This window comes from Ranitomeya imitator, chromosome 1 (genome assembly GCF_032444005.1).
Source record: "Ranitomeya imitator isolate aRanImi1 chromosome 1, aRanImi1.pri, whole genome shotgun sequence".
In the NCBI taxonomy this organism is placed as follows: domain Eukaryota; kingdom Metazoa; phylum Chordata; class Amphibia; order Anura; family Dendrobatidae; genus Ranitomeya; species Ranitomeya imitator.
In genome coordinates, this window is record NC_091282.1 from 1,018,144,283 (window position 1) to 1,018,157,606 (window position 13,324).

At 43.6% G+C, this 13,324-nt stretch overlaps 1 protein-coding gene across 1 annotated transcript in view; it reads left to right on the plus strand.

The window, feature by feature from the left end:
* ELMOD2 (ELMO domain containing 2) overlaps window positions 1-13,324 on the plus strand; it is a 58,258-nt gene that overhangs the window by 27,714 nt on the left and 17,220 nt on the right. The window contains exons 7-8 of the mRNA XM_069743980.1: window positions 7,477-7,545; window positions 8,660-8,793. Of these exons, the coding sequence (XP_069600081.1) occupies window positions 7,477-7,545; window positions 8,660-8,793 (203 nt within the window). The remainder of the gene's footprint in view (window positions 1-7,476; window positions 7,546-8,659; window positions 8,794-13,324) is intronic.

Here is a 13,324-nt window from a genome sequence, read left to right on the forward strand (position 1 = left end):
ACATTACCGTTAGTAACACACTGCACCATCGTGGATTATAATCCTGCAGGGCACGCAAGACCCTTTGCTCACACACTGTCCAGGCCAGTTTGAAGCTCCACAATGACCATCTGGATGATTGAGAGGAGGCATTGGAGAAGGTCATGTGGTCAGATGAGATCAAAACAGAAGTTTTTGGTATCAACTCCTCTTGGCGTGTTTGGAGCAAGAAGGATGAGTACAACCCCAAGAACACTGTCCCAACCGTGAAGCATGGTGGGAGAAACGTCGTACTTTGGGGGTGCTTTTCTGCAAAGAGTACAGGATGACTGTACCACTTTGAAGAGAAGATGGGGTCATTTATTGCGAGATTTTGGCCATCAACCTCTATCCCTCAGTAATAGCAATGAAGATGGGTCGTGGGTCTTCCAGCATGACAATGACCCAAAACACACAGCCAGGGCAACTAGGAGTGGCTCTGTAAGAAACATTTCAAGGTCCTGGAGTGGACTAGCCTGTCTCCAGGTCTGAGTCCAATAGAAAATCTTTGGAAGGAGCTAAAAGTCAATGTTGCCCAGCAACAGCACCGAAACCTGAAAGATCTGTATGGAGGAGTGGGCCAAAATTGCATGAAATATGTTAAAATCATACAACGTGATTTCTGATCTATATTTTTAGATTCTGTCTCACAGTTGATGTGTACCTACGATAAAAATTACAGACCTCTCCATTCTTTGTATTTTGGAAAACTTGAAAAAATAGTGTATCAAATACTTATTTTCCCCACTGTATGTGACTCTTCAAGAATTTAACTGGTCAGGGGCTAAATATTAGCAGAGAGCAAGTGCAAGTCACTATAGGACATGTAGTTTTGGACTCTCTGCTGGTGCTCTGACAAGTTTGAAAATAAATCAAGTATTGTGCGCACCATTCCCATTTTAAATAGTATATATTATTGTATTCTTTGTCTCCATCCATTCATGTGTATTGATGCTGGTCCAGTGACAGACTCGGATACAATGACCTTTGAAAGTGATGAGAAATCTTTTTCTCTTCGCCACGACAGCACCCACTTGAGAGAGGGGATCCACCCCTAGGAACAGGAAACCCTATGGAGAGAATAAAAGGGGCGGTCCCCCTCGCTCCCACAGTTGGTTTCCTGTTCCTACGGGAGACCTGGAGAGAAGAGGATTCCCAGCCTGGATGCCGCTTGCGCGGTTTACCTGAATAGGGACGGTAAGGGCTCCAGGGCTGGAAGCAGCGTCGGGGGTCCTGTCTCAGCTTCCCCCCTCTGCTGGCAGGTACCGTGAGGCCAGGATCGGGGAGGCACCTGGCTCACGGAGAAGTATCCAGCAGACCTGCGGGCTGGACCGCTGGGGTAAGATCCTGTGACGCCAGCCTCGGGTGGCGCACAGGCAGCGTGGGGCCAGTGATTTCTCCCCCGGAAGTATTAGTACAACTTCCGGGGTGATGGAGGAGGAGGACGGCGCCTGCGCGATCGCTGGATAGAAGCGCAGGCGCGCACAGCAGAGCCGCAACCCGGATGTAGTGGTCACTTCCGGGTGCGGCAGGAAGAAGATGGCGGCCCCCATAACAAAAGGACGCCGGCGTTGATTCCCGGCGTCCATCATGGCATCTCCTCAAGAGACAACGTTGCCTTCTTCTGAAGCTAACGCTGTTATACCAGGAAGCCGGACTAGCAGCCGCAGATCATCCTCCAAGAGCGCCAGGGAAAAAAGATCGGACCGGTCGGTTCCTCCATCTGTGCCTCCGTCTCCTCCTCTCCAGCCGGTATTATGACAACTTCAGGGGTGAGTGTATGTCTACCCTATTTTAAGCTGATTGTACTCCCTCTTTATTTTAAGCTGATTGTACTCCCTCTTTCATCTAATTCCCTAGGTTAAAAGAACAGGGAAATCCAAACATAAGCAATGTGCCTTATGCTCTCAGCCGCTCCCGGATACCTATTTAAAAAAGTTATGCCAGTCTTGCATCGAATCCACCTTAGGTGAGGAGTCTTCTGTAAGGTCGGATGATATACGTAGCATGATAAGAGAGGAGTTGCGAGCTTTTCGAAACTCGGATAAAATTCCTGGAAGTAGGAAGAAATACAGCTCTCCTCTATCTGAACAGTCATCTGAGGTTGAGGATAAGGAGTCGGACAGTTCCCAAGAGGTTATATCCTCAGAGGGTGAACAGGATACATGTTTCCCTACAGAAAGCATTGACAATTTAGTCAGATCTGTACGCAACACCATGGGTATGGAAGATACTAAGACCCTTAAAACACCTCAGGACGTGATGTTTGCTGGCCTGTCAGAGAAAAAGAGACCTTCCTTTCCTATTATTCCAGCAATAAAGGAGTTAGTCAAAAAAGAGTGGGAAAGCCAAGGGCAAAGAGGGTTGCCGTCTTCCTCAAAACGTCGCTATCCCTTTAATGACGAGGATTTCTCCAAATGGGTAAAAGCCCCAAAAGTAGATGCGGCAGTGGCATCCACTTCTAAGAAATCTTTATTGCCTGTTGAAGATTCAGGATCCTTGCAAGACCCGCTCGATCGGAAAGCAGACTCCCTTTTAAAAAGAGCTTGGGAATCCTGTACAGGAGCTTTTAAACCAGCTATCTCGGCCACATGTACTGCTAGATCCATGATTGTTTGGTTGAATGATCTGGAAGAAGGCTTAAAAGGTGGCCTTTCCCGTAATAAACTCATGTCATCTATCCCGTTAATTAGAGGAGCTACTGCCTTTTTGGCAGATTCTTCGGCGGATTCCATCCGATTAGCAGCCAAATCAGCAGGTCTAACCAACGCGGCTCGCCGCGCCTTGTGGCTAAAGGGGTGGAAAGGAGATCCACAAACAAAATCCAAGTTATGTGGTCTGCCCTGTCAGGGTGAGTACCTATTTGGTACTCAATTGGATGACATTCTTACCAAAGCGGGTGAGAGGAAGAAAGGGTTCCCCAATAACACTTATCTTCCATCTTATAGGAGAGCATTCCGAAAGCCCATGTTCAACAGAAGACGGGACTATAAAAACCAGGACCGTTGGGCTAATAAGGACTTTAAGCAGAAAGGAGCCTTGTTCGGAAAACGCCCTTTCAAACCTGAGGATAAACCCCGCTAGGACAGATCTACCCGTTGGTGGTAGGTTGTCCTTCTTCTCCACACAATGGCTGGCAATAACCTCTAATTCATGGGCAACTAGCCTGATAACTACAGGCCTAAAACTAAGATTTTCTCAAGTTCCCCCGGACTCGTTTTGTTTGACTTCCTTAGGTTCACCATCACAACAAGAGGCCTTGGAACAGGAAATAATAACTCTCCTGTCCAAAGTATTAGTGGAAGTCCCTTTTCATCAAAAAGGAAGGGGTTTTTATTCCCCTTTATTTTTTATTTCAAAACCCGACGGATCATATAGAACAATAATTAACCTTAAGAGACTAAATGTCTTCTTAGAGAACCAAACTTTTAAAATGAAATCCATCCGGTCAACTATTAAGCTTCTGTTTCCCCATTGCTTCGTGGCAGTTCTTGACCTTAAAGATGCATACTATCATCTTCCAATCTTCAGAGAGCATCAACAACATCTACGGGTGGCAGTTATGGTCAAAGGTCAGATACGGCATTATCAATACACATCAATGCCCTTTGGACTATCAATAGCCCCTAGAGTTTTCACAAAACTAATGTCAGAGGTAATGTCATATTTGAGGTTAAAAGATACCCTCATAATACCCTATTTAGATGACCTATTGATAGTCGGGAACTCTTTCTCAATGTCATCAACGCTTATCTGATTCAATTTCATCCTTACAGGGGTTGGGGTGGTTAGTGAATTGGGAAAAATCTAAATTGTCCCCCACAACTGAGCAAAAATTTTTAGGAATTATTCTAGACTCTACAAATCAAATGTGCTTTCTTCCCGAGTCAAAACAAATAGCAATCATAAACAAGGTACAATCAATGATTAACCACCCCCTAATTTCCCTAAGAGAAGATATGTCCCTTCTTGGTTCCTTCACTTCTTGTATTCCAGCTGTTCCGTGGGCCCAATTCCATAGCAGGAAATTGCAGCATACAATACTTCGTGAGGAAGAAAGGTTACATGGCCGATTAGATACTCGTATTTCCTTAACGACAGACGTGATACAATCTCTCACTTGGTGGTTAAATCAGAATCATCTTTCCAGTGGGGTCCCCTGGGTGGTTAATCCATCAAAAACTGTTTTCACTGACGCCAGTCCTAGTGGTTGGGGAGCACATGTAGAAAACCAAATAGTACAAGGTCTGTGGTCTCCTAGAGAATCAGATGATTCTTCTAATAAAAAAGAGCTGAAGGCTGTTTATCATGCCTTATCTGAATTTCTTCCGCAGTTACACGGAACACATACAAGAGTCTTCTCAGACAACATGACAGCGGTAGCATATATAAACCACCAAGGAGGAACAAGATCGGAAGGACTCATGTCTATAGCCAACGATATTCTAGCCATGGCAGAGGAACACCTCCTGTCCCTATCGGCGCTACATGTGAGAGGAATCGACAATTCGAGAGCAGATTTCCTCAGTCGCCACACTCTCCACCAAGGAGAGTGGGTTCTAAATCGTCGTATCTTTTGTATGATAATAAAAAAGTGGGGCACTCCCGAGATAGATCTCTTTGCGACAAGACAAAACAGGCAAGTCAAAAAATTTGCATCATTGTTCCGATCTGACAATCCAGATATCTTCGATGCCCTACAAGTACCATGGGTATTCAAGAAGGCATATGCCTTTCCCCCGCTGATATTACTTCCGACAGTGATCAGGAAGATAAGGGAGGACAGAGCAAACGTGATCCTAATTGCTCCATTCTGGCCCAAGAGGCCATGGTTTTCCTGGCTGAGAGCCATGTCAATCTCAGACCCATGGATCCTCCCGGAGGATCGGGATCTTCTCTTCCAGGGCCCCTTCAACCACCCTCAGGTGAAGGGTCTACGGTTAACAGCCTGGAACTTGAGAGGCAGCTGCTAAAGATGAGAGGGTTCTCAAACAAAGTGATTGACACTCTTCTACTAAGTAGAAAAAAGTCCACTACCTCCATCTATGCAAGAGTGTGGAAAAAATTTCTAAACCTCTACCCAACAGCCCTGTCAAACGAAATTCATATTCCTATAATTTTAGAATTTCTTCAAAAAGGGCGCGATCTAGGTCTGGCAGTCAGTACCTTAAAAGTACACATTTCTGCGCTGGGGGCTTTATATGGTCTTGATATCGCAGGTAATAAGTGGGTAGCCAGATTTGTTGCAGCATGCCAGAGGTCAGAGACAGTCCGAATTCCCCATGTACCACCTTGGGATGTTAATTTAGTTCTCGAAGCTCTTACAGATCACCCTTTTGAGCCTCTACATTCAGCTCACATAAAACATGTCTCCCTCAAGACAGCTCTTCTTGTCGCCTTAGTATCAGCGAGAAGAGTAAGTGACATACAGGCACTATCGATAGATCCTCCTTTCATGTCTATATTCCCAGATAGAGTTGTCCTTAAGACAGACCCTTCATACTTACCCAAAGTATGCACTAAATTTCACAGATCGCAAGAAATTTTCCTTCCCTCCTTCTATGATAACCCTACAAGTCAGGAAGAACAAAAATACCACACATTAGATGTGAGGAGAGCCATATTAGCCTATTTGGATAGGACTAGCGCCTGGAGGAAGAGCAGGGCTCTCTTTGTTTCTTTCCAGGGTCATAGAAAAGGAGCTGGAATCACGAAGGGTACTTTATCTCGGTGGATTCGAGATGCAATATGTCTGGCCTATTCATCCAAAGGGGAGAATCCGCCTGAGACCGTAAGAACATTCCACCCGGGCGATTGCATCATCCTGGGCTGAACGAGCGGAGGTTCCGATAGAACAGATATGTAAGGCCGCAACCTGGTCTTCGCCTACTACCTTCTATAATCACTATAGATTAGATCTATCTGCCTCATCTGACTTATCCTTCGGTAGATCAGTCCTTAACACGGTGATCCCTCCCAAATGACTATCTCTGAAAGTCTCTCAAGTGGGTGCTGTCGTGGCGAAGAGAAAACACCGGATTACGTACCGGTAATGCTCTTTTATAGAGCCACGACAGCACCCCTTCACTTCCCACCCTTATAGGTTTTTTATTAGGAGCACGGTTAAGGGTGTTTGGTTCTTGTAGTTAGCCATGCTTAAGTTAACTAGTTATAAACGATGATATTAAATGACCTACTAAAGTCTGGTGGGCGGTTCCTCGCAATCTCTGTAAACCCAACTGTGGGAGCGAGGGGGACCGCCCCTTTTATTCTCTCCATAGGGTTTCCTGTTCCTAGGGGCGGATCCCCTCTCTCAAGTGGGTGCTGGTGATCCGCCTCAGCTGATCACTGGCCACACTGGTGATCCTCCTCAGCTGTTCACTGGCCACACTGGTGATCCTCCTCAGCTGATCACTGGCCACACTGGTGATCCCCCTCAGCTGTTCACTGGCCACACTGGTGATCCTCCTCAGCTGTTCACTGGCCACACTGGTGATCCTCCTCAGCTGTTCACTGGCCACACTGGTGATCCTCCTCAGCTGATCACTGGCCACCCTGGTGATCCTCCTCAGCTGATCACTGGCCACACTGGTGATCCTCCTCAGCTGATCACTGGCCACACTGGTGATCCTCCTCAGCTGTTCACTGGCCACACTGGTGATCCTCCTCAGCTGTTCACTGGCCACCCTGGTGATCCTCCTCAGCTGTTCCCTGGCCACCCTGGTGATCCTCCTCAGCTGATCACTGGCCACACTGGTGATCCTCCTCAGCTGATCACTGGCCACACTGGTGATCCTCCTCAGCTGTTCACTGGCCACACTGGTGATCCTCCTCAGCTGTTCACTGGCCACACTGGTGATCCTCCTCAGCTGATCACTGGCCACACTGGTGATCCTCCTCATCTGTTCACTGGCCACACTGGTGATCCTCCTCAGCTGTTCACTGGCCACACTGGTGATCCTCCTCAGCTGATCACTGGCCACACTGGTGATCCTCCTCAGCTGATCACTGGCCACACTGGTGATCCTCCTCAGCTGATCATAGACAGAGCAGGCATTTCAATTTCTGACTTAACAGACCCAGTACACCTCTGAAATGTCTGTCAGATGGCTTTGTTTTTCCCTGTCTCTTGGGGTAAAATGGAAGCCCCAGTTACAGTTGAAATCAACAATTAAAAGAATAATGTGCAGATAAAATACCTTCAAAAGTCTTTAAGACTCAATGTGTAGAGTATTAAACACACTGCAATCCTCACCCACGAGGACTTAAAACAAGATATCTCATATACATTATTTGGGACGTATCGTTTTCTGTCTTCAAGTACTATAAATGGCAGAGCCTTATTCAGATAAAAGTTTTTGTGTATTTTTGAACATTGAACCCTAAACACAAATAGACCCTTGTACTTTTTGCATGTAATAACTTCCTGATTTTGTTTCTACTTTTATATTCTTGTAGGTATTTCAGTAGAAATTACACAGAGGAATCTCGTTTATTACTGTCTCATTCCAATCATCCAAAAATTGGGTAAGAATATTAAAAAGTGACCTCTTTTCATATATTTGTAAATATTATTTATTTATATAGCACCATTGGTTCCATTGTGATGTACATGGGAAGGGGTTGCATAAAAAATACAGATATAATTTACAGAAAACAAGCTTACAATCATAGGCTGGTACAGAGGGCAGTAATAAATTACTACAGACTATGGTTAATATATGTCAATGGAGTAGCCAGGGACATTCTGATCATTTGGTCAGATGACAAGTATGTCATATCACTGCTCCGCTTCAAATGGTTTCATTAGGACCTCAACATTGATGGTTTAGGATAGCCCCTCAATATTTGATCAGTGAGTGTTAAACTTCTGAGATCTCTGTTAATTAGTGATGAGCGAGTATACTCGTTGCTCGGGTTTTCCAAGAGCATGCTCGGGTGGTCTCCGAGTATTTGTTAGTGTTCGGAGATTAAGTTTTCATCGCCTCAGCTGAATGATTTACATCTATTAGCCAGGCTGAGTACATGTGGGGGTTGCCTGGTTGCTAGGGAATTCCCACATGTAATCAAGCTGTCTAGTAGCCGCAAATCATGCAGCTGCGTCAATGAAAACTAAATCTCCAAGCACATCCAAATGCTCGGAGACCATCCGAGCGTGCTCGGGAAAACCTGAGCAGCGAGTATACTCGCTCATCACTACTGTTAAGCTTCATATTGAAGAAGCATTGGGTCGTTTATACTGGCAGTGCTGCTTCTCCATACAGGGGGTGCCTGGTATACAAGCAAAATGGGTCTTGCCTGTGTAAAGAAAGAGTGGGCACAATGTTGTCCTTAAGGATGGATTCTGGTCATTAAACATTGATGACCTCCTCAAGGATAGATCATCAATTTAGTCTGAGAGGACCCCTTAAATTGGTTATATAGGATTACAAAATATCAATTTATGCTTTTGATATATTATGATTAAAAATGATGTTGATTAAATTATATAATTTTTTTTTCCGCAGTTGACATTTTCCTTGATTGTGACTAGATGCATCTTCTGAACTAACTCCTTGGTGCTATCGATAGTCTGCTGCCATCTAATAGTTCTCTTTCCAGCAATTAATAAAGTGATAATTAATGATGCTGTGTTTTACAGGTATTCCTATGCTATTGTTGGCATCAATCTGACAGAAATGGCGTACAGTTTACTAAAGAGTGGTGCTCTGAAGTCTCACTTTTATAACATGGTTCCTGGATTCCCGGAGATGAAATGCTTTCATCAGTTTTTTTGTAAGTTCTTTTTTTTGTATAATATTATTTATCTCATATGCATTGTATACAATCTATTAGTATATTATGTGTGAAGAAACATAAAAAATGTGCTGGCGGTGTATAGGAAGAGCTCATTGAGATGAGTGATTGGCTGCAGCTGGCATATGTGTAGGTGGCATATGATTGCTACAGCCATGTAAACAAGCACCAGGTAGGGGCACAGACATAGCGATGCTGAAGTAGTGAGGGATCTAACCAGTGTAACAAGGATATTTTCATTTTGTTACTTTAGAACATTGCCTTACTTTGGCCCAAATTGTATAATCTCGGAAAACATTGCTTTCCTCAAATAGTTTCAGTAAATAAAAAGCAAACAAGAAGTTGTCTGTACTCCAAAATTATACCAATAACAGCTACAGTGCTTTGCAAAAGTATTCGGCCCCCTGGAACTTTTCAACCTTTTCCCACATATCATGCTTCAAACATAAAGATACCAAATGTAAATTTTTGCTGACGAATCAACAAGAAGTGGAACACAATTGTGAAGTTGAATGAAATTTATTGGTTATTTTAAATTTTTGTGGAAATTCAAAAACTGAAAAGTGGGGAGTGCAATATTATTCGGCCCCTTTATCTTACTTTGTTGCGCCACCTTTTGCTGCGCTTACAGCTGCAAGTCGCTTGAGGTATGTCTCTATCGGTTTTGGACATCGAGAGACTGAAATTCTTGCCCAATCTTCCTTGGCAAACAACTCGAGCTCAGTGAGGTTTGATGGAGATCGTTTGTGAACAGCAGTTTTCAGCTCTTTCCACAGATTCTTGATTAGATTGAGGTCTGGACTTTGACTTGGCCATTCTAACACCTGGATACGTTTATTTGTGAACCATTCCATTGTAGATTTTCCTTTGTTTGGGATCATTGTCTTGTTGGAAGACAAATCTCCGTCCCAGTCTCAGGTCTTTGGCAGACTCCAACAGGTTTTCTGCAAGAATGGTCCTGTATTTGGCTCCATCCTGGCCTACCGCCTCAATGCATTAACCTAACGATCCCTGTGTGTCCTATTTATATAAAAAAAAAAAAAAAACAATCAGGTTCCTCGCATCATGTTCTCATTCACTTTATGCAGTTAATAGCCCTCTGTGTCTGTACTGCTACATACTTAGGCAGTTAACTGGTTCATGCAGCTTTACATGAACACCCGAGCCTTACACTATGGCCGGTCCGAATAACTAAAGCAATTGTTACCATCCACCTCTCGTGTCTCCCCTTTTCCTCATAGTTTGTAAGCTTGCGAGCAGGGCCCTCATTCCTCTTGGTATCTATTTTGAACTGTATTTCTGTTATGCTGTAATGTCTATTGTCTGTACAAGTCCCCTCTATAATTTGTAAAGCGCTGCGGAATATGTTGGCGCTATATAAATTAAAAATTATTATTACTATTATTATTATTATCCATCTTCCCAGCAATTTTAACCATCTTCGCTGTCCCTGCTCAAGAAAAGCAGGCCCAAACCATGATGCTGCCACCACCATGTTTGACAGTGGGGATGGTGTGTTCAGGGTGATGAGCTGTGTTGCCTTTACGCCAAACATATCGTTTGGCATTGTTGCCAAAAAGTTCGATTTTGGTTTCATCTGACCAGAGCACCTTCTTCCACATGTTTGGTGTGTCTCCGATGTGGCTTGTTGCAAACTTTAAACAGCACTTTTTATGGATATCTTTGAGAAATGGCTTTCTTCTTGCCACTCTTCCATAAATGCCAGATTTGTGCAGTGTATGACTGATTGTCCTATGGACAGACTGTCCCACCTCAGCTGTAGATCTCTGCAGTTCATCCAGAGTGATCATGGGCCTCTTGGCTGCATCTCTCATCAGTCATTTCCTTGTTTGAGATGAAAGTTTAGAGGGACGGCCGGGTCTTGGTAGATTTGCAGTGATATGATACTCCTTCCATTTCAAAATGAATGCTTGCACAGTGCTCATTGGGATGTTTAACGTTTTGGAAATCATTTTGTATCCAAACCTGGCTTTAAACTTCTCCACAACAGTATCACGGACCTGCCTGTTGTGTTCCTTGGTCTTCATGATACTCTCTGTGCTTCATACAGAACCCTGAGACCATCACAGAGCAGGTGCATTTATATGGAGACTTGATTACACACAGGTGGATTATATTTACTATCATTAGGCATTTAGGACAACATTGGATCATTCAGAGATCCACAATGAACTTCTGGGGAGAGTTTGCTGCACTGAAAGCAAAGGGGCCGAATAATATTGCACGCCCCAATTTTCTTTTTTTTTAAATCAGATAATTTTTTATTAACAGTAGTCAAGTTGACAAACAGACACAATTGTGTCAAAAAAGGAGAATAAACATGTTTACAAAAAGTTTTTGAAACAATCCCCCAGTTCCCCCCTTACCTCCCCCCTCCCTTAACCCCTTCATGACCCAGCCTATTTTGACCTTAAAGACTTGCCGTTTTTTGCAATTCTGACCAGTGTCCCTTTATGAGGTAATAACTCAGGAACGCTTCAACGGATCCTAGCGGTTCTGAGATTGTTTTTTCGTGACATATTGGGCTTCATGTTAGTGGTAAATTTAGGTCAATAAATTCTGCGTTTATTTGTGATAAAAACGGAAATTTGGCGAAAATTTTGAAAATTTCGCAATTTTCACATTTTGAATTTTTATTCTGTTAAACCAGAGAGATATGTGACACAAAATAGTTAATAAATAACATTTCCCACATGTTTACTTTACATCAGCACAATTTTGGAAACAACATTTTTTTTTGTTAGGAAGTTATAAGGGTTAAAATTTGACCAGCGATTTGTCATTTTTACAACGAAATTTACAAAACCATTTTTTTTAGGGACCACCTCACATTTGAAGTCAGTTTGAGGGGTCTATATGGCTGAAAATACCCAAAAGTGACACCATTCTAAAAACTGCACCCCTCAAGGTACTCAAAACCACATTCAAGGAGTTTATTAACCCTTCAGGTGCTTCACAGCAGCAGAAGCAACATGGAAGGAAAAAATGAACATTTAACTTTTTAGTCACAAAAATTATCTTTTAGCAACAATTTTTTTATTTTCCCAATGGTAAAAGGAGAAACTGAACCACGAAAGTTGTTGTCCAATTTGTCCTGAGTACGCTGATACCTCATATGTGGGGGTAAACCACTGTTTGGGCGCACGGCAGGGCTTGGAAGGGAAGGAGCGCCATTTGACTTTTTGAATGAAAAATTGGCTCCACTCTTTAGCGGACACCATGTCACGTTTGGAGAGCCCCCGTGTGCCTAAAAATTGGAGCTCCCCCACAAGTGACCCCATTTTGGAAACTAGACCACCCAAGGAACTTATCTAGATGCATAGTGAGCACTTTGAACCCCCAGGTGCTTCACAAATTGATCCGTAAAAATGAAAAAGTACTTTTTTTTCACAAAAAAATTCTTTTAGCCTCAATTTTTTCATTTTCACATGGGCAACAGGATAAAATGGATCCTAAATGTGTTGGACAATTTCTCCTGAGTACACCAATACCTCACATGTGGGGGTAAACCACTGTTTGGGCACATGGTAAGGCTCGGAAGGGAAGGAGCGCCATTTGACTTTTTGAATGAAAAATTATTTCCATCGTTAGCGGACACCATGTCGCGTTTGGGGAGCTCCTGTGTGCCTAAACATTGGCGCTCCCCCACAAGTGACCCCATTTTGGAAACTAGACCACCCAAGGAACTTATTTAGATGCATATTGAGCACTTTAAACCCCCAGGTGCTTCACAGAAGTTTATAACGCAGAGCCATTAAAATAAAAAATAATTTTTCTTTCCTCAAAAATGATTTTTTAGCCTGGAATTTCCTATTTTGCCAAGGATAATAGGAGAAATTGGACCCCAAATATTGTTGTCCAGTTTGTCCTGAGTACGCTGATACCCCATGTGTGGGGGTAAACCACTGTTTGGGCGCACGGCAGGGCTCGGAAGGGATGGCACGCCATTTGGCTTTTTAAATGGAAAATTAGCTCCAATCATTAGCGGACACCATGTCACGTTTGGAGAGCCCCTGTGTGCCTAAACATTGGAGATCCCCCAGAAATGACCCCATTTTGGAAACTAGACCCCCAAAGGAACTAATCTAGATGTGTGGTGAGGACTTTGAACCCCCAAGTGCTTCACAGAAGTTTATAACGCAGAGCCATGAAAATAAAAATAAAAATTATTTTCTCAAAAATGATCTTTTAGCCTGCAATTTTTTATTTTCCAAAGGGTAACAGGAGAAATTTGACCCCAAAAGTTGTTGTCCAGTTTCTCCTGAGTACGCTGATACCCCATATGTGGGGGTAAACCACTGTTTGGGCACATGCCGGGGCTCGGAAGTGAAGTAGTGACGTTTTGAAATGCAGACTTTGATGGAATGCTCTGTGGGCGTCACGTTGCGTTTGCAGAGCCCCTGATGTGGCTTAACAGTAGAAACCCCCCACAAGTGACCCCATTTTGGAAACTAGACCCCGAAAGGAACTTATCTAGATGTGTGGTGAG